Below are 21,152 nucleotides of genomic sequence, written 5' to 3'. Positions count from 1 at the left end.
TTCAAAAATTACTGGGTTTTCGCTATTAAAGCCAAATAAAAGTAAACAAAAATAAAAAAATAAGTGATTTAGTAAGCTTAGGTATTTTGAACAAACTTTTGATTATTCTTCAACAACTAGTTGTCTGCAAAATACGAGTTTTTGTTAAATAATACGGTTTTTGGTCAGGACAAATGTACATCAATTAACAATTGACTTCAAAACCAAAAATGAATTTTAAATATATGATTTCGTATACAGAATTTCGCGATATAGAAATATACTTATACCGACTGTTTTTATTTTAAGAAGATTAAAAAACTTTCCCATCAAATCACGTCTGCCGATCGTGATTTCGCAAAACTCGTGACCAGTAACAGGTCCCCCCAAAATATCGCCCATCCCCAATTTGCACTAGTTCACTCGCGTCTATTTTGTACGCGAAACTGTAAAAAAAGAAAAGAAATATTTGTACTATTTTTCTAACGTTTATACGCTTTTTATAAATGAAGACCCAGCCACAGATAATGCTGTGAGGCCCCGTTTTCGATAGGCGATAGCAAAGCGCGTACACCCTGCCGACGGTCTATATCCCCCAAAAACCGAACCAAGTGCGGAAAATGATGTAAAACGGGGGGAAATCTAAACCTGAAAGGCCCCACACAGCACAGCTACAAAATGGAAAGGTAGGTCAATGTGTGGGCGCCTGAAAAGAGCGCGAGTGTGTGCTTTGGAATACCCAATTGTGAATTGAAATCACCTGGTAATCGGAGGGTTTATAGGCGTGTGAAAAACATTGGACATTTCGAGCGGAGAGCTCCAAAATTAAAAGTCTCCTAACCTCAAAAGAGCTTTTACACAGTACGGCTGTGAAAGTGTGTGTGCTAGTGTCAAGTGTGTGTGTGTGCGACTGAAAGTGGTTGCGAGTTTTAGGTGAAGGGGAAACGAGAGGGGTGATCCGAAGGCAACGTGTTAGTGGAAAAACTGCTTTTGAAAAAGGGAAAATCTCCACCGAAAAGCCCGCCCAAAAAGGTCAGTTTGAAATCCTACTGATCCCTGTTTGCTTTTGGCCGGTTGTCCAATTGGTCAAGGTATGAATACCAGGTTCAATTGCTAGGAAAACACATGTAATTTGCGAGAAAGTAACACGCTGTCAGTTCAACACAAAAAAAGAGAGATACCTGAGTGCTCCATGTGTGTGTTGGGCTCCGTTTATGTGAGTGTGTGTGTAAGGGGGGTGGTGAGCGGGGGGCGTGCCAGGTAACCTGTCCGGCGGACGTAAAAACCAGCGATCGAAAAATAAAGTTACATGCATGCAGCCAACGCGCGCGTATTTATTTTGTTTTTAAATGCATAATCGTATGTTTTATAATTTATGCCCTTTGGCTATCAAGTCGAAGTTTTTATGCCCTCAAAAGTAGGAGGAAATGTTATCGATCTAAATCAAAACGTTCTCAGGAAATCTTATTAAACTATCATAACTCTAATGTGTCAGCTTTTGAAATATGGTCGATCGAATTTAATAAAACGAAAAACTTCCTCATATATTTCATTGGATTTAAGCTTTTTGCTTCTGTGACAGCGTTATAATACAGTCAAGTTAAAAATAGCACGACACGATTACAACTCCCATATTTCTAATTATTGCTAAAGAGATGAAGTTAACCCAAAACGGCCTTCTCGATCCTATGCCAGCTTATAGTAGGTAGTCGCGTTCCGATCATTCTTTAATCTTTACCCTTGTCTATACGAAAAATATAATTGGAAAAGTTGTTATAATAGGCGAGTAAAACGCATATAAACAAAGGGACACGTATAAAATGAATCGCCTGGCGATGCTGATCAATAATATATGTGTATATTTATAGCGCCTGAAGAACGGTTGAAAAGTGGAGAAAGGGGCTGGGTGAAGAGGGGCAACTGGGAGCCCTGTTGGCGAAGTGTGTCAGCTATTGAATAATTTAGATTTATAATTTCGCAGTTAGGTATTTCGTATGTTTGGGAATTCCTCACATATTTTTGCATACCAAAAAGCCAAGCCGCCGTCTCGACTAATCCCAATCTCCATTCTCCAACCCAGGCACTAGCCACAGCAACAACAGAGAAGCGACCAAGATGAGCATGTCGTGGCATTTTTGAAGCATCGATCTTAGTTTGTTAGCCAGCTTTCTGTTCAAGTCACCGAGGTACCAGAGTCTCCCCCCAAGTTCCAGCATCTTCAGCTCCCAGTCCGAAACCCAAGCCGAGTCCCAATCCCCAGCAAGCAGTCCATGATGCATATCAAGAGCCTGCCCCATGCCCATGCAGCTGCCACGGCGATGAGCAGCAACTGCGACATCGTCATAGTGGCCGCCCAACCCCAAACCACAATAGCTAACAATAATAACAATGAGACGGTCACCCAGGCAACGCATCCTGCTCACATGGCAGCGGTCCAACAACAACAACAGCAGCAGCAGCAACAACAACAACAACAGCAGCAGCAGCAACAACAGCAGCAGCAGCATCACCAGCAGCAACAGCAGTCGAGCGGTCCTCCCTCGGTTCCGCCGCCCCCCACGGAACTACCCTTGCCCTTCCAGATGCACCTGACCGGGATTACGGCGGAGGCGCATAGTGCAGCCCAGGCAGCGGCCATGGCAGCTGCCCAGGCTGCAGCGGCTCAGGCGGCAGCGGCGGAGCAACAGCAGCCGGCGGTTCCGCCTCCGCCGCCGCCACACCTAACGCACCTGACCACGCACAGTCCGACAACGATCCCTAGCGATCATTACCTGGCCAACGGACATGGCGAACATCCCGGCGAGGGCAATGCAACAGGAGGAGGAGGAGCAGTCCGCGAGCCGGAGAAACCCTTCCACTGCACCGTCTGCGATCGTCGCTTCCGGCAGCTGAGCACACTGACCAACCACGTGAAGATCCATACTGGCGAGAAGCCCTACAAATGCAACGTTTGTGATAAGACCTTCCGTCAATCGTCGACGCTGACGAATCATCTGAAGATCCATACGGGCGAGAAGCCTTACAATTGCAACTACTGTCCCAAGCATTTCCGTCAGCTGAGCACTCTGGCCAACCATGTGAAGATCCACACGGGTGAGTGCAACAGCTGGGTATCCCAGAGTTAACCGAAACCTAATCTCTAAATTCTGTTTCAGGTGAAAAGCCTTTTGAGTGCGTCATCTGCAAGAAGCAGTTCCGGCAGTCCAGCACGCTCAACAACCACATAAAGATCCACGTCATGGACAAAGTCTACGTTCCTGTGAAGATCAAAACGGAGGAGGAGGAGGGGTGACTAGGACGCATGGCGTTGGCGGCACACCACCATCAGCACCAGCAGCAGCCACACCAGCACCTCCATCAACACCATCAGCACCACCAGCAGCCTCCGCCTCCGTCCCAGCAGCAGCAGCAGCACATCGACCAGCGAGGAGTCACCATCACCACGCTGCCCTCCGCTACGACAGTAGCCCAGCATCAGCAGCAGCAACAGCATCTCCAGGACGGCTCGCCGCATCACCACTTCAATGTGGCGGCTCTTGGCGATCTCTCCAGCGCCATGCAATTGGGCGCCGTGACGGCGGACGGCAGTTTCGTAACCATGGGCGGCGTGGTGGTGGGTCGCATCCAACACACGCGCGAAGAACTGCAGCAGCTGGGAGTGATTAAGGTGGAATCGCCATCGAATGGTGCCACAGCCACGACGTCAGCAGCGGCGGCAACGCAGCGCGAGGGATGAGTCGATGAGCTGCTCCTCGAGTACATGCTCAAGGAGGAAAATGTGGACGAGGAGGATGAACCGGAACAGGAGCCGGAAACAGATGTAGAGGAGTGTCAGGAGCAGGAGGAGCAGCGATCGAGACAGAAGTGAGCCATGTTTGGTGTGTACGCTTACGTTGTTGTTAGTTGTTTAATTGTAGCGAACATTGTTGTTGTTGTTAAGGTTTAAATGTGTGACTAAGAACTTACCAAGATGAATGTATAGCAAACGCTTCAAAAGTAGCTAACCAAAAGGCGCCAACACCAGCACCCAGAGCTCGCAGAGAAAAACGCAAACCGTAAAAAAAACCCGAAACAAGAAACAGAAATACTAAATCTAAAAGTAAAGGTTAACTGAACTAAAACCCAAAAAAAAGACCTTAGCGGAGAGTTGTCTATATTACAGCACACCCCATCTCACATTCACAATTCTCTCAGCCCCGGAAATAGATAAAAACACTCTCTATTCAATTAAATAATCCTAACCATAACTAAAAGCAACTAGAAGGAAACTAAATTGCTAGTAGAACAAGGAAACTAAACCCGTAATAAGCAAAAAGTCATTGCGTGTAAGAAAACAGAACTAAAATGCTTCATAAAGTGCGAAACCGTTTCAGATTTTAAATTTGTTGATCCGACTCACTTTCAGATTGTTTAATTTAGCATTTAACGTTTAAGAAAAATTGTTGTAGACAGTTGACTTAGTCAAAGTTGCCGACGTTTTTTTCGCCATCTTATGAGGGCGTGTTTTGGTCTGGGTTAACACAAATTCAATTTGTTTTAAAAATTCCTAGCTTAATTATTTAATTTTGAAAACTTATCAGAAAATCCATACACAATACCATAAACAGAAAACGGCAAACAAAAATAATTTTAATAGTTTTAAGAGGCCGAAACTATCTAATTTCGTAGTCCCTAGAGAGCCATAGTTTTAAATGCAGCGTTTTGTTAATTTTAATTGATTAGTCTTAATAGTTTTAATTTCTGCATTGGCATAATTTGGAAACACAAAAGCTGTTACGCTGGCCTTCGCCTAAATATTAGTTAATGAAGTAAACACAAACTAACGCTAATTAATTCATAATTAATTACGATTATGCGATAGGAAAGCAACAAGTTCTGTACAAAGCCCAACTCCAATTTGTATGTATAAAGCGAATGCAGTGGCGTTAAGGAGAGAGTTTACCTATATTGTAAAACAAAACCTTTTTAAAAGAGAAAATAATATTTTCTAAAAATACAACCTTCGACTTTTTATGTTACCCTTTTATTTTTTTACCCTTGGTTCCCTCACAGCCCGAGTAAATTTTGATATCAAATCCCCGATCGCCTTTAAAAACCTTCAAAAACTGCAGCAAGGGTCGTACTGAAAAGACTCCTGCGTCAAGTTCCTATAGATTTCAAAGCGCAACAAAAACGAAAACCCCAAATGTATACGAACCAATTGCAAGCCGGGAAGTGGAGATACATTAAACAAAACCTAGCCTATATGGGAAAAAAAATAAATAAATGTTGATAAATGTGTAGTGTTAACAAATTAAAAGCAAGACAGCAGAAACGAAAAACCGAAACCCCAACCTAGCAGAGTTATGAACTGAGCAACGCTTGAATCCGTTTTGTTCTATATCTTTTCAATAGGATCTGAGATCCCGGCAGACATTTAATAGCCGCCTTGAAATGTAAGCCTGATTTATATTGCAGATCGGATTCCTGCCTAATTTCAAAATTTGAGCTCTGCACCCAGCTTCCCTAACCTCCCACGCGTATGCATATACTTTACATATAAGTGACGTAGTGAGATTAGCATTTAAGAGTCTAATTTAATGATAGTTGAGTGTGTAAAATGTAAAACGGCAAAGAATTTAGACATACAATGAACAAAGACAAAAAAACGTTAGGCAAAACGAGGTGGCAGATGGATGAGGAACTGCAAAAAAAACAAACAAGCAAAAGGCTTAAAAACAAATCGCGATAATATTGTATAATTATACACATATATATTTATTAATGTATGTATGTACATGCGCAGTAGCTGTATTTATATGTAAATGTGTACGTAATTGTGTATTTAGTTACAGCATAAATATATATTTGCAATGGAGAAATACAGAAACGAAAACTATGAGAAATGGCAATGAAGCAAAAGTATTCTTATTTCACTTTTTCCCTTTCAATCGCTGAGCGTTTTCAATGAGCTTAGAATAACTAAAAATTAATTGAGCTTAGAAACTAGTGCTATCAAACCAGGAAACTTAGGGGTCATCCGACTCGGTAGATGCAGAATCCGATTGCGAACAGGGCTCGTCGTCGCCCAGAAACCCATTCAGGTAGGTTAACCATTCTGAAACGTCCACCTCTTTCTGGACTTGGTTTTGCAGCAGGCGTCGCAGGAAGCGAGTCTGGCGCACGTCCTCGCCATATCTCAGGCACATCTTGGCCACATTGATTCTGGCCACCGGCAGATTTACTTTGGGACGTCCTATTATCACCCTCGTGTTCATTCGCTTTTTCCAAGTGTGCACCTCCTCCTCCATTTCATCTAGCATGAACACCATACCCGTGTCACCGGATATAACGCCCACTGGTGTGGCCAGCGGACTACTAGTTCTCGTCTGCAACGGTTGAACATGCTCCTTGCTTTTCAGATACTTCCAGAAGCCACCGAGGTTCAGCCACTTATCAAAGTCCCTTAAGGCGTTGAGTAGTAATGCTAGGTAATCCTCGCGGGACAACTGTTCATCATCGTCCTCTTCGATCTCTGATTTTGGTTTGTACTTTATCCACTGACGGGTCGTAAATTCTTCGACCACCTTTTCCGGTCCAAAAGACATCTTTTTGGTAAGGTAAAACAGCTGAAGGAAGTGATCTGTAAATTCAAAGCGAAGATACGGTTGATCCAACTCCGAAATTGTCTTTATGTATGTGCTGATGTGCTTGGGATTCTGCGATTTAAAGATCTTAAAGAAGTCGGCGATAAGCACGCGGGTTTGGGGGCCGAGATTCGGATAAATCACCGCGTTATCCACGTACTTCAGCTCTGCCGTATTGCTGACCTCTATAATGAGGGAAATGAGGCGCTGGTAGATAGGGAGCAATTAAAATAAATACCTTAAAGACAGATCACGGCAAAACTCACCTGGAGAATCCTCTGTCGTTCTGGGTACATAGATTTGGCCGCTGCCTGTCCGAAAAGCTTCATGATTTGTTTAACGATGTCTGTGAGTCTCGTGCTAGCTGACATTCCGAATACAATTGAGGCAAATGGTTTTGAGTCTTCTTGGAACAGTTCAGACTCCGATTGACGCAGCCTGTTGTGATCCAGCCAGGAGAGGAACTCCATTTCCAGCACCCAGGTCAACATGTTTAGGACATCAAAAAGCCGTGCCAGACGGACTGCGGGTGACATTCTCTTGAAGTCGTCCAGGCATAGTTTGCCACTCAGCCAGTCGTACTGCTGAACATGCCGCAAAAAGACAGTTTCCTGCGACATATTGGCATCCTCCTCTTCCGAAAAGTTGAACACGAACTTCTCGTAGAACTTGGTGTTTTCGCGGATATCCTCATCGCTGCACTGGGAAAGGTTCTCCTCAAGGAGATCCAAATAGAACTGCAGCTTCTGGGGAGAATCATTGGAGTGCGTTTCACGCGAGGCGGGATTCTTGACGCCCAGAAAGTTCAAGTAGTAAGGACGCAGGGCGGTCCAGCAAGGAGGGAAGGCATCGACCAGCAGAAAAAAAGTGCGTATCACCTTGTTGTAGGTGTCGCCCAACTCCTTGACGCTCATCTCCTTGGCAATCAGGATCTGTAAAGAGACATTTGATTACAACAATAATTTGATTACAACAATAAAAAATAATTTTAAAAAATTGAATATTCTATTAAACGATATATTTACTTTTATGTATGTTTAAAGACAATGAAGGTTTGTTGACTTTGCAACAGCTAATGTCTACAAATTAAAGAAAAAAATATCTTGAGTTATGTTTTGAAATTAACGACTAATACTAAATTGATTGACTGTCGTGATTAATGTTGAGCATAAATTTATATACTTTAAGGGGTCGGAATTGTGTTTGATAACTTTTGGTATAAAAACAGAAATGTACAGATATCCTAACCATTGCCATGTCAATAAGTCTGTCGAATACGCCTTCGCCCGGGTAGACGCACTGCAGCACCATCATCTCCAGGATGTCCAGAAAGGTATCGTAGTGCTGGCCATGCAGCGTGGTTCGTAAAGCCTGCACGGCGGTAAAATTGGGAGCATCAGGGAGCATGGAGCAGCGATGCTTGTCTGTACATTGACTGGTATTATGAAGGCACTTGGGGACACAGGCTCCCGGCAGGCGGTCCTCGCTCTTCATGTACAGGTTGGAGATAAGGATGCGCAGGTTCCACTTCCAGTTGAGTTTCTGGGGTGGAGCCTTCGGGGGAGCAGGGCGTTCCTTGGTCCTCTTGCGGCGCTCTCTTTTTACGTGAGCCTTCTTCTCCGGTTCCGGTTCCGGTTCCTCCGATTTGGCATCCGACTTCGCGGAGACCATTTCCACATCCGAATCTGATGGCGGCTTTAAACGGACCGAATCTCCGCTATCCGTGTTTACATTTATCACGGTTTCTACCACATCCAAACTTGTGTTTAATATGGTATCTACGCTATCCGTGTTTGCATTTATCACGGTTTCTACCACATCCAAACTTGTGTTTAATATGGTATCTACGCTATCCGTATTTCGAGTAAAATCCTGCATAACTGGGTTTTTTTCATTTGAGACCGGATGTTCCATGTCAATATCCGTTAATACTTGTTCTACGCCTACTTTTTTTGGTACAGAACTAGATTCGCCCTTGATCGGGGAACTTTCATCATTGGTAGTTGACATTTAAACGAATAAATTGCCAGCAATTTCGCCAGAATTCCATTAAATTAAACACGCAATATATCTCCCTTTGCGGGCACAGATTTTAGTGTAACCGTAAGTTGACCGCTTAAATAATCCTCAAACTATCTCTATCTCTGTGTCTATCGATAATATAAATAGCTTATGTCCTTCTCGATAATGAGCTATCGTGTAACAAGCTAACAGATGGTCCAAAAAGTTTTAGTGCACATTGTACTAAAACTGTACAGAAAAAGTTGTAATTATTTTGGCCACCATAAGGTATATTTGGTAAGGCTTTGAATGCCCTGTTACGAAATCAGTGTTTAAGGTATTGCAAGATTAAAAAATAATAAATGTGAACTAATTTGTATAATTAAAATGTTCAACATTTGAATTGTTTATCATAATGTAACTTTCTATATTTATGCTGGCAACTCTGGAATCCAACTAACAGAGTGATTTTAATCGAAATTTGAATTCCACTGTTGTTTTGCTGTTAATTGAAAAACCGAGGTTTCATTTTAAAACCTTCAAGACCTTCTCGTGCGAATATAACTTGAATATAAAAAGTAATAATGAGTTTCGCTGGAAATTTAAAATCAGTTCTAAACAAATTGCTGATTTCCGGAAAAAATTGTCAGGAGTATACTCGTTTTCAAAACTGTGTTGTTAAGCAGTTAAAAAAAGATGACCCCTCTTTTGGTGAAGCTTTTGACGGCCTTAGTCTGGGTGGTAAGTTTACTATTTTAAATAAATTATATATCTATGAATGTATGTTGTATGTATAAATATATGGACCAGGAAAAAGGTTTCTTTCAAGAATTTAATGAATTCAACAAAGAAAGTGTGCCTTGCTCTTATTTAAGCTACTGATATTGTAATTAAATTTGCGTATTACGACTTTTTGTATTTCTAAATTTGACTTAAAATTCGTCTTCGAGAGTCCATAACTTTACCAAACTTAATCCGATTCCAGAGTGGCATACCTCTAAAGACTTGTGATTCGATTCTGTAAAAATCTGCATTCAAATTTTTCAATTTAACGTAGATCAAATTTTTGACCCATTTTCATGTTAGTTATTTCTAGTTTTCCGATGTTTTGTAAAAGGACTTAAAATTGGACTTCGAGAGTCCATAACTTACCAAACTTAATCCGATTCCAGAGTGGCATACCTCTAAAGACTTGTGATTCGATTCTGTAAAAATCTGCATTCAAATTTTTCAATTTAACGTAGATCAAATTTTTGACCCATTTTCATGTTAGTTATTTCTAGTTTTCCGATGTTTTGTAAAAGAGTGACTTAAAATTGGACTTCGAGAGTCCATAACTTTACCAAACTTAATCCGATTCCAGAGTGGCATACCTCTAAAGACTTGTGATTCGATTCTGTAAAAATCTGCATTCAAATTTTAAATTTAACGTTGATCACATTTTTTGAACCATTTTCATGTTAGTTTTTCTAGTTTTCCAATGTTTTGTAAAATAGTGACTTAAAATTGGACTTCGAGAGTCCATAACTTTACCAAATTTAAACCGATTCCAAAGTGGAACACCTCTAAAGACTTGTGATTCGATTCTCTAAAAATCCGCATTCAAATTTTTCAATTTATCGTTTTTCAAATTTTTTATCTATTTTCATGTTAGTTATTTGTAATTTTCCGATGTCTTGTAAAAAAGTGACTGAAAATTGGACTTGGAGAGTCCATAACTTTATCAAATTTAAGCCGATAATGCTTATATAAGTCGGAACGAGCCGGATCGGGCGACTATATCATTTAGCTCCCGTAGGAACAATCGGAAAGAAATCTAAAAAAGTAAAACTTTGTTGTTTTTAATTTTATTTTTTCTTCTTCTTTTAATTAAATTTAAATTGGACATCTTTATCATATAGCTCCCATCAATAAAATTAAAAAAAGTAAAAATGAAAAACAATTGTATTTTGCTGTTTTTCTATTTATCAAAATATTCCTTTGAGATAAAGTAATTATTTACTTCATCATGAAACATTACATAGAATCGGGCTTATACAAATTTTGTATATATATTTAATTGTTTATTATCATTTATCTTATCTATTTTAAAGTAATTAACTATGGATTGTACGTCGCCTTGGGCTGGAGATCGCAGTAGGTAATTCCAGGACCCAGACAGGAAGCGAAGCCCATTAGGTGAGGCAAAGTGCTCTGCTCGTAAACTCCAGTGAAGAGATGTGACCACGGACCTGCAAAAATAATTTATTTATTTAGTATTCATTTTTTATAGAAGTTAATCCTTTTTTTTTTTAGTTTTTTGGAGGTTTTGCTAATTCCTTAAGTTTATTTCAGACCTACAACTCACCATGAGCGTAAACGGCCACATCGCCACCGCCATGGGTCTCCTCGGTCATGGGAACTCCGTGCGGATAGATTGCATCCTGATTTGAGAAGTCCAGGGTCCGCAGATCCACGCGCTCCACTTCGCCATCCGTTGACTTATAGAATCTATCGTATTTGGGTCCATTGGCGTACGAGATGGACGTGTAGGGCAACTGGTCCACATTACTCAGCTCCGAGTTGAGGCCCACGATGCTGTTATTTACGTCCGGATATCCGCTGATCGTGACCGTGTGGCCGTGATCCGCACTCACCACGATCAGCGTGTCCCAGGGATTCGTGAGTTGTCGCGCCATTCTCACAGCCTCCGAAAACTGGACGGTTTCATCCAGAGCCTTTTTCGCCTTGGTCTCGTGGTGGGCATGATCGATCCGACCGCCTTCCACGAAGAGGAAATACCCATTCGGATCCCGGGAGAGGACGTTAATAGCCGCCTCCGTCATCTCGGGAAGCGTGGGAGTGTCCACGCTGTCGTCCAGGTGATAGGCCAGATGAGAGGCATTGAAAAGGCCGAGCAGAAAGTCGGTGCTCTGGGCATCATTGTCCAGAAGGTCCGTGCGATTGAACACCACCCGGGCGTTACCGGGCTTGGTCTGTTGCCACTCCTCGATGAGGTCCCTGTTATCCAAGCGCTGACCTCTGTTTCCGTACGCATCGGTGGTTGTGTTGGGCAGGAACTTGATGGTTCCACCACCCATCACCACCCGCAATCGCTTGCCCACCTCTCCGTCCACCAATTGCTGGGCAATATCCGGACAATTGCCCGGATTCTGCCCCAATTTGGTGACATCGTAGTCGCTCTCAAAGTCGCGGTTGGAGGTGTGGGCATACACTCCCGCCGGGCTGGCGTGGGTCACTCGCGTTGTGGTCACCAATCCGGCCGACTTTCTGCCCCGAAGCGCCCACGCGGCGATGGAGGACAGTCGATTCTGTGGCAGCCGGGAGGCCTTGCAGTCGTTCAACTCCACATCGGCGGTCACCCCGATGGTCAGGTAGTTGGCCTTGATCCCGGACAAATAGGCCGAGGATGTGCAGGCAGAGTCGGACACCTGTTTATTGACGCAATAGGTCTAAAATGAAAAAAAATACAGTCACTAATAGTTTCGCAGATTTCCTAAATTAATTTGCAAATAATTAGTTTAACACTTGATTTTATACATTTTATCTGAGACGCTCATATGATAATCTTTCAATTCTAACTTCAAGGGATACTTAAAAGATGTTTATTTTAGACTTGAACATAAAAGCTTTGTTTGTGCAATTCCTAAGCATATACCAATTATTCTGTGGATGTGATAATTAATATACACCCTTAAATTATATGTCGGCTGAGTCGTATTTAACGTTATTGTTGTTTTTGTACGAATTTGATGACTAGGTAACCAAATAAAATATAATTATTAATAATTATTTACTGGGAGGTGTGTGATATTTGTAATTTATTAAACATTTAAACGCTTGGTAGTGATAATCACCCACCTTTGAGAGGCCCACATAGTTGAACTTCTCGAATTCCAGTTGATTCCGTTCGCCCACCACCCCGCGCAGTTGTCCTTCGTAGATCCTGCCGGCGGTCACAGTGGGCACGGACATACCGTCTCCCAGGAAGAAGATCACGTTCTTGGCCTTGTACTGGTTGGGCGGTGTAGAGAGCTTCTCGTAGAGGCATCGTTGGGCATCGTGGAACCAAAACTCCTTGCTCTTTAGCTCAGAGGTGGAGTGCAGGTCCCAGGACAGCTCTAAGAGGGAAAGACTATTTAACCAATGATCCAATTTATATAACATAATAAATTCATTTAGAGCATTTCCCAGTATTCATGTAAAATGTTCATAAAGCAATATAAAAAAACTTGTGGGTGGCAAGAGTCAATTAAACCTTTTTATTTACTTGCTGATATGTAAATAATTTCAAGTACAACCTCAAGAATTTAACAATTCCGTTCACATCTGTCGATTCACGAAAAATAAAACCTGAGCACAATCGGCATTGTTTTGAAATTCACTTTCGAATCAATTGTTTTAAAGGGAAATTACTTTCAGAAGAAAGCAAATTTCAATTGAAGTAATTCAAATATAACATATCAAAATAGATTTATTATTTAACTGAACGAGAAAACAATATTTATTAATTCCATTTATGTCCTTTAAAATCCTCTGTCTTTTTTACATGTTTTATCTCGTTTTCGATCTTGTTATTTAACATCTCTGTTGGTGGGGCGTCAAATATTTAATAAAATGTATTTCGCTGACGCCTTTTATATTCCGTTTAGCACTTGATTAATCAATTCTGAATATGTTTTGTGTTTGCTTTCGGCCGCACTCTCACTCTTTTTTTTTTGGGCTTTTGGGCCCGATCTTGATCTCGATCTTGTCGTCACGCACCTGGCCCATATTTATACTGGCTGCTACACGCCGTGAGTTGGAGGGCCAAAGCCAGCCAGAACCGGAGTGCACGCATCGTACGGAATTTTGATGAACTGGCTTTCGACTGGTCGGGATCGGAGCGAGGGAATCGTTACGAGCTCTATGGATCGACTAAGCCGCATTGGGGAGCTGAAGGCTTATTTATACCAGCGCCGAAAAACAGGGCCCCAAAGTGCGAGACAAATTACCAAAACGCCGAGACAATATATTATAACCCCGCCCCTGCGTTAGAAAGCTTCTAAATTTAATTTTCAGCTGGTATTCGAATTAAGGCCTGCACTAATGCCCTTATTTAAATAAGCTGCATAAGCGAGTTCGTTCTTTCTAAATCCGGTCTGCTGCATCGGTCATTTGCCTAAAATCTTTAAACACGGTAGAATATGTTGTAATTAGTGAATGCAGAAGCACAGAAGCTCCCTAATTTATTCAAATATTTTAAAGTTCAATAACCCCTGAAGAGCTTCTAGCACCGGCTACTGCTGTTGATCTTTCACATATTTATTTTTATTAATTATTTTTCGTTTTAATTGAATTATACACCACTTGATTGAGAAAGTCATATTGTTTTGTTATTATAAACAGGTTGCAGTTAATTTGTCTACCAAGCTTTGCTCCAGCAATAGACTGGTTTGTACTTTTAAGTCGAAGTTCTTTAATGCATTATATGACTTTTTGAATAAAAAACAATCCTCACATTTTATTTAGCAAACAGATTTAATTTTACCGTTCTCATCTTGGTTCGCATCCATATTACACAAATATTATTAGGAACTTCATGTTGAAGTGGGATCAATTTAATCATTTCGAATTCCTTAAGAATTTTATAATGTTATACAACAAAAATGAGTTCTATACTTCAAGTTCAAGTATTGGCCGGAATAAAATTTTGGGTGGGGCTTTGGTCTTAAAATTTTATTAAAAAAAATATTTTTTAATTGTGGAGGTATAGTGTTTTACAAAAAATAAACATCTTTTTTTTAGATATTATATTTTTTAAAAATAGATTTGGTTTTTCAATGCTTACATTGGCTTAAAAAAAATTTGTTTTGAAAAATTGTTGAAGCATTGTTAAACTTGGAAGCTTCACCAAAAAAATATTATTTTAGCGATTCAAACTCACTTCATCATTTATATCTATTTTTTAGATTTTGCTCAGTCAACAGTTCTTACACTTTTCAAATCACGCGCTAAATATCGATATAAATTTTAGTACGGTAAAATTGGAGTAAACAGTGTTAAGAAATCAGAAAAAACCATTAATGCGTTATGGCAGTTTTAGGTGCTAGAGTTAAACTTATATTCATCAGTTGGCAGTTCCGTTCCAATTGTTGTAAAAAACTAACTAAAATTGCAGTTTTCGGAGCATTCAAGGGTTTTTAATCAACAAATCGCATCGAGTGCTAAGCGTAGAAAGTGTAAAAGAGATGTGCTAAGGTCAAGGCAATCAGCGAAGGTCAACAAACGGGTAGCAAGGACACCACAAAGGTGGGTGGTGGGCGGCAAACAAAGGGAATCACAATCACAAGACGAACATCTCGACAGACAAACAAACAAACCAATAGAATAGAAACTGGCTGAGACGCATAAAAAGTGAATGTGATATAAGTGGGCCAGCTAATTGAATTGCCTGCTTTTCCAGGTATAACTCATAGCCAGCGAGAACGGTAAAGGTCAGCAAAGTGTCTGCCTACGAAAGTATGGACTTGCAGCATATGGAGAATGGCCTGAATGGCGGGGGCGGCGGTGGCGGCGGAGGAGGTGGCCTCAGTGAAATAGATTTCCAAAGATTGGCCCAGATTATAGCCACCAGTATCCAGAAGGTCCAGCAGAATGGTGAGTGACTGTCTTATCTTGCCACTTTCGCCTATGACTAATCTGTTTCTCTATTTTTCGCAGTCTCCACCATGCAGCGCATGGTCAATCAACTGAACACGCCCCAGGATTCCCCGGAGCTCAAGAAGCAGCTGTAAGATATAGCCCCTTATCTGTTAATGGTCTTGCTTTCGGATTTTGCAATAAATCGCATACCATCTGCTAGGAAACAGGTTTACAATTTTTAGAAATTTTAAATCTTCAACATTATTTTTTAAATCAATCCAATTTTACAAATTTCTATCAATAGAAGCTCTCGCCAAGTAAAGTGTTCTTTTTAAATTTTTAAACTAGGCTTATTAAAATCAATTATATTTCTTTAAATCAATTGTCAAAAGACATTTGATATCCATAATTTGACCATTTCTAAACTGTTATCGATTAGGTATTGCTACCTTTATGGAAATCTTCTTCAGAAATCTTATTATTTTTTATTTTATAAGTTATAAAACCATATCTACATTGCCCAATATATGTATATAGCTTTTGGAGGAAAAAATGTTTAAAACTTCGAAAGCACTATCTCGTATTTCTCCATTAGGGTAACTATTTAGTAGCTTTAAAAGTTATAGCGGATCGTCAGATCGTAAGTCAATTCCTAAATAGATTTAATCCAGGTTTAGCAAAAAAACTATACTAAATATATAAAAGTTGAAAAACAAGGTTTTGTGAAACTATATTGCAAATCGAATTTAATCATTGCCTTTAACGTAAAAACTGAACAGCCCTGAATGATTCACCCATCAAACCTATTCTTAGAAAATGCTTAGCCTAACAATCCCTTCCCCAAATAGCCACCAAATAATGACCTACACCAACCAGCTGGTGACCGACACAAATAATCAAATCAACGAGGTGGACAAATGCAAGGAGCGCCACCTGAAAATCCAGCGGGATAGACTGGTCGATGAGTTCACGGCGGCACTGACCGCCTTCCAGGTTTGTTTTTCTTCTCGCAGATAAGCAAATGGCTTTGTGAGTCATGCCCTAATGTTTATCGATTGGTATTTTTAGGCCGTCCAGCGCAAAACGGCGGACATAGAGAAGACTGCGCTGCGGCAGGCGCGGGGTGACAGCTACAACATCGCCCGTCCGCCCGGCTCCTCGCGCACGGGAAGCTCCAACAGCAGCGCCAGCCAGCAGGATAACTCCTTTTTCGAGGACAATTTCTTCAATCGCAAATCAAACCAACAGCAGCAGACCCAGATTCAGGAGCAGGCCGACTTGCAGGCGCTTGAGGAGCAGGAGCAGGTCATCCGGGAGTTGGAGAGCAATATTGTGGGTGTGAACGAGATCTACAAGAAGCTGGGCGCCCTGGTCTACGAGCAAGGACTGACGGTCGATTCCATCGAGTCGCAGGTGGAGCAGACAAGCATTTTCGTCTCACAGGGCACAGACAATCTCCGCAAGGCGAGCTCCTACAGGGTGCGTCCATTTATAATCTCAGCAAGGAGTCCTTTAAATAATAATAAACATTTTTCAGAACAAAGTGCGCAAGAAGAAGCTCATCCTGGTGGGCATCCTTAGCGCCGTGCTGTTGACCATCATCTTGATACTCGTCTTTCAGTTCAAGAACTAGAGCCATCTGGCTAATCTGAATCATTCAAAACCAAACTAGTAAATTGTTGTGAAAAGACAAGAGTTGCCGCATGCAGGCCCCTAACCCCCGTAATTCCCCACCCACTCCTTTGGACCTTTAGGCGCATTTGTGGCTTTAATCCTTAAACTAACTTCCACTATTGGCTAGAAATCGAGGAACTCGATGGCGAAGATGTGAGTGTTTCCAGGAGTATTCACCAGCACGTGCATATGTTATATTCGCTTTAAAATTATCTTATATTTTACATGTACTACTTTAACTATTACGCACCCTGTATATTGATTATTGATTAACAACTGTTGGCTGCAAAACTCTAATTATGTTCCGAAACTCATTCGCCAGCGCTTTGTATTGTATTAAGAGTTAAGAGGTAAAGGAAGGCATACACACATGTACGAAAAATGAAATAATAAACATGAAAACCGATATCTGGCAGCGATCCTGCGTGCGTTGAAAACACTTGGAGCACTTCATTTAGGGCCCGACCTGAATGAATCAATGAATGGAACTCGCCAGCTCTTTTGGGCATTCGAAAATGTGCCTGGTCATCGACTCCTCCTTGGCTTGGCGATCATTAAGATTTCGTGTTGGCCATTGTTACGCATGCTTTAGCGGCTTAGGAGCTGGATCCCCGACTCCAATAGCGATCCGAATGCCACTCCGACTGGGTGTTCAGCTCTCGCACATTAATGCCGCGGCAGACCTGGATGCGGTGGACCCACTTCAGTGCTGCATCGTTGAGGTGTGTCAGCCCCAGCTAAAGGGTTTCCTCGTGGCCGGACTCCGTCTTCCAGATTTCAGATTCCAACTCCGCTGGCCTGCATACAAATTGAGTTTAAATTTTTTGCCAATTCACTGACATTGATAGTTCGTTTGGGCATCATTTGTGTGGTGGTGGTGGCTTCTTATCCACTTGTTGGCATCGAGTGGTTTTCTCGCATGCATTTAAGTGCAGCTCATTTCCTTCTATAACTCGCCCCGGGGCTCGCCAACAATCAGTTCCCGCCGAGTCATTCAGTTATTTCTGGCCCAAGACGATTCGATTCTCTGCCCTGGGATATTCAGGGTATATTGAGTCATCCATGGAAGCTAAATTGAATTGTTGATAATACGATTATATGAAATAGATATATAATATATAGTTTCCAAAAAGGATATTGTTTCGTTTTTGTAGTTCCTTTCTTAGAAATATTTAAATACGGTTTATGCTTTTTGCTATGATTATTATTTGTTTACACATTTTATTTTTTTTATAAATGGATTTCAAATTAAAATAAAAAAATTTATTTTGGTGTCTAAAAAGATATATTTGACTACTTTTTTTTGTTACTTCTTGGAACACGGTATTTTTTTATATTATTTATTTTTAATTATTTTACTGTCATTATAAATGAATATAAAAATCAACTCATTATGAATATAAAAAAATCATTAAATCATTCATTATCAATATATACAAAAATGTACTCATGATAAAAATTAAAAAAACGCTATAAATAAATTCGAGTGTGCAGAGTATCTGGACCTTACCTTGCACATTTCATAGTCATTTTCTGGTTGTTTCTTTTGGGCCTGCTTGGCTGTCAGTGGCTGTCCAAATACGTCACCGGGTTGCCCGGCCAGCCGGTTGGGAATTATTGATTACTCGTCCGTGGGGGCCAAGGGTTAGGCCCCGATCGAGCCACACGGCACGGCCTAATCACATCGATTACGGCTACATGCGGCCCTTGGCAGGTTGGCCCAGTGGACAAATCCATGTCCAAATCCAGCCCCTGGGCCATGGGTCACGTTGTGAGCTCGGGAGATTCGAGTGGCGGAGGTGTTGGAAATTAACAGAAACTATGCACACCTACAAGGCCCAGTCGCAGCAGGTAGTCTTGGTAGTCTTGGCCTAAAGGCTGCTGTTTGCATAGGCCAGAATCCCCGGCCCATGATAATATTGACATCTTCGGTGGCCAGGCTGCAGACGAATCTCATTTGCAAAGTCATTTTGTCCAAATAAATTCAGCCTCCGTCTTGGTGATTTTCCCAACTTAATGCGCGACCACAAACCGCATGTTTTGACTTTGCCGTAGAATGGACAGTGGAAATTCCGTAACTTGCTAAGCGGTGGATTGACTTACCAACTTGCTAGCCAGGATTTTGGAATTTTCGGTCCTGGGAAAATTGTGAAAAGCGGGGGAAAACTGCGAAATGGCAAGCGGTTATCTTCCGGTTTCTAAACCCTAATAATCCCTGCACATTTCACACGTTGCTTACGATCAGTTCCCTTCTATAACGCTGATGATGATGTGCGTAGTGGATAAACATCCGGTTTGTGGCATTTCCCAAATCAATAAACTTATTATTATCCCATTTCCCCAAGACTTGCCCTTTTATTTGGAAAAATTCTTAATTAAGCGTTTTTATGAATGAAGGCGTAGTGCCCACGCGCACTTCTTTCCTCTTTTTTTTTTTTTGCTTTACAGAATTTTAAGTGGAATTACTTGCCTAGAAAATCTGTAAATCTTTTGAATTTTTATTAAAAACAAAAATGCCAAATCAAAAGTTTCGTTTGATTGTTCCGTTTTTACCTGTGGAGGGGTGGAGTGGGGGCAAAGCACTTGATGCCCAACACTTTCGACAGTTTTATTAATGAAATTCGCAGAATAAGTTGCCACTGATGTGCTGCCTCTCATTTTCACTCGGCTGCTCTCCTTTAACAATTTTCTCTACAGAGAGAAAATTAATCTATATAAAAAAAAAATATTCAGAGTAAAGACATATTGTTTTGTCTGCTTAAAACATATTATAATGTAAGTACTATAAATAATTTTTAAAATCTGTAATCAAAAACGTATTTCATGGGTGTTGTTTTTATTATTGGTATTTCATTGAAAGTTCTTTATATCAAAACATCATACATTTTTGGTTATCATAAATTATTTTATATTGTAATCAAGGTAACAACTTTTTCCCTGTGTAGCTTCTATTTTATGAACTGCTTGAGAAGACCTCCCCCTTTATAGCCCCTCTTAAACCCCTCAACCCCCCTTTTCTCCAGCTGGTGCGCACACTTCTAAACAAATTGGGTGTCAAAAAGTGCGCACATTTCAAAAGATTTAACCGTTTTGCAGGCACCGATCGCTAGTCTTTGATCTTGGCCGCCCCCAACGGCAGACGCCGCCGGTGCCCGTTTATGTGGTTGCCACTGTGGCAGCACAGTGGAGCCTGCTGCTGCCGCTCAGTGGCAAGTGCCCCGGCAAAGGCACAGTGGGGTCGGCCCTCAAGTCAGTTTATGGCAAATAGAAATCGAAGCACTCCAAATATCGAACACTTTTATTGGTTAATAATAAAATTATAGAAGTCTTTACGGACTATGTTGATAATAAAGATAAGTACTTGATTTTATGGCACATTCATTAAGATTATAACTCGATATACTTTTATAGCAGCAGAGAGTGTTCTTTTTATAAATGTGGGCAAGAATATGGATAACAAGAGATGGGATGGTATTGTTTTGTAAGATAAGTACAGATGACTTATGCAAATCTTGTGTTTGCTTTTAAATATTAGGCAACAATTTATAGAGGTATTAGAACAAATAAAAAGAAAACCGAGGTGCTTCCACCATAAAAATGATTATTTATTCTTTAAAGTCTAAAACGCTTTAAGCTAATAAAAAAAACTTTTCCCAGGACAGAATTTCAAATAATTTGTAAAGGTACATTTTTAAACAGAAAATATGTATAAATTAAAGAAATGTCCGAAAATGGTTTAACTATAACAGTTAAGTTAATGATTGCTCCTTTTTAAATTACTTGAAGTTATATGAAGCAATAAAATCGTTTTCAGTTAAATTATTAAAATTTACTATTAGGGACACTGTAGAATCCTAGCTAGTCTGCTCTTGGCTCAATATAAACACGCTCGGCTATAGCTTTTATCTGATTCGCCTTATACACATATACCACGCGCCCCGTCGAACTGTGTGAAAAAAGCGTCAACGCAGCAATAAGATAGCGAAAAGAACAATTTCCCGAGCCAGGGGCGCTGAGGCTGTTTTTTAAAAATTGGCAGGGATCGGGGCTTCGCCCGGGGTTCCCCTTCCCATTCCCCGGGCGGGGGATTACGACTACAAAGGGATCGGCGATCAATCCGAGCGCATCCATAAAATCGCAATCGCAATTGCAACTGTAACGGAGTATTGAGATGTCTGAAGCCGCAGGCTGGGATTAAAGTCGGTCGGACAATTGAGGGCACGGCTGGATGGATGGGATGTAGCCTAC

The 21,152-nt window shown here is 41.1% G+C and overlaps 4 protein-coding genes across 5 annotated transcripts; 2 read left to right on the top strand and 2 right to left on the bottom strand.

Moving 5' to 3' along the window:
* Window positions 1-389: 389 nt before the first annotated feature.
* On the top strand, window positions 390-4,978 carry LOC108051517 (adult enhancer factor 1). Its single transcript, XM_017133648.2, is given in 3 exon segments — window positions 390-665; window positions 2,060-3,072; window positions 3,135-4,978. Coding segments are annotated over 2 exon segments (1,404 nt in total). The 5' UTR covers window positions 390-665; window positions 2,060-2,249; the 3' UTR covers window positions 3,716-4,978.
* A 732-nt stretch (window positions 4,979-5,710) lies between these two features.
* Window positions 5,711-8,719, bottom strand: LOC108051516. 2 transcript variants are annotated; one of them, XM_017133646.2, is made up of 3 exons: window positions 7,854-8,719; window positions 6,872-7,537; window positions 5,711-6,812 (listed from the first exon to the last, which is right to left on the bottom strand). In XM_017133646.2, the coding sequence occupies exons 1-3, from the start codon at window positions 8,613-8,615 to the stop codon at window positions 5,988-5,990; spliced, it is 2,253 nt and encodes a 750-aa protein (XP_016989135.2). In that variant the 5' UTR covers window positions 8,616-8,719; the 3' UTR covers window positions 5,711-5,987. The 2 variants fall into 2 exon arrangements, with proteins under 2 accessions (XP_016989135.2, XP_016989136.2); XM_017133647.2 differs by having other exon boundaries at window positions 8,553-8,719.
* A 1,829-nt stretch (window positions 8,720-10,548) lies between these two features.
* LOC108051521 (alkaline phosphatase) lies at window positions 10,549-13,509 on the bottom strand. The gene is made up of 4 exons (XM_017133652.2): window positions 13,371-13,509; window positions 12,468-12,727; window positions 10,954-12,058; window positions 10,549-10,837 (listed from the first exon to the last, which is right to left on the bottom strand). The coding sequence occupies exons 1-4, from the start codon at window positions 13,444-13,446 to the stop codon at window positions 10,707-10,709; spliced, it is 1,572 nt and encodes a 523-aa protein (XP_016989141.1). The 5' UTR covers window positions 13,447-13,509; the 3' UTR covers window positions 10,549-10,706.
* Window positions 13,510-14,711: 1,202 nt separating this feature from the next.
* Window positions 14,712-17,310, top strand: LOC108051523 (syntaxin-7). Its single transcript, XM_017133654.2, has 6 exons — window positions 14,712-14,897; window positions 15,052-15,245; window positions 15,309-15,378; window positions 16,079-16,223; window positions 16,299-16,709; window positions 16,768-17,310. Exons 2-6 carry the CDS (start codon window positions 15,110-15,112, stop codon window positions 16,861-16,863), a joined length of 858 nt encoding a protein of 285 aa, XP_016989143.1. The 5' UTR covers window positions 14,712-14,897; window positions 15,052-15,109; the 3' UTR covers window positions 16,864-17,310.
* Window positions 17,311-21,152: the final 3,842 nt, after the last annotated feature.

The sequence above is a fragment of the Drosophila rhopaloa genome, unplaced genomic scaffold, assembly GCF_018152115.1.
Source record: "Drosophila rhopaloa isolate 14029-0021.01 unplaced genomic scaffold, ASM1815211v1 contig_150, whole genome shotgun sequence".
Lineage (NCBI taxonomy): Eukaryota > Metazoa > Arthropoda > Insecta > Diptera > Drosophilidae > Drosophila > Drosophila rhopaloa.
Note: the sequence above shows the minus strand (reverse complement) of the source record. Positions and strands in the feature narration are given on the sequence as shown.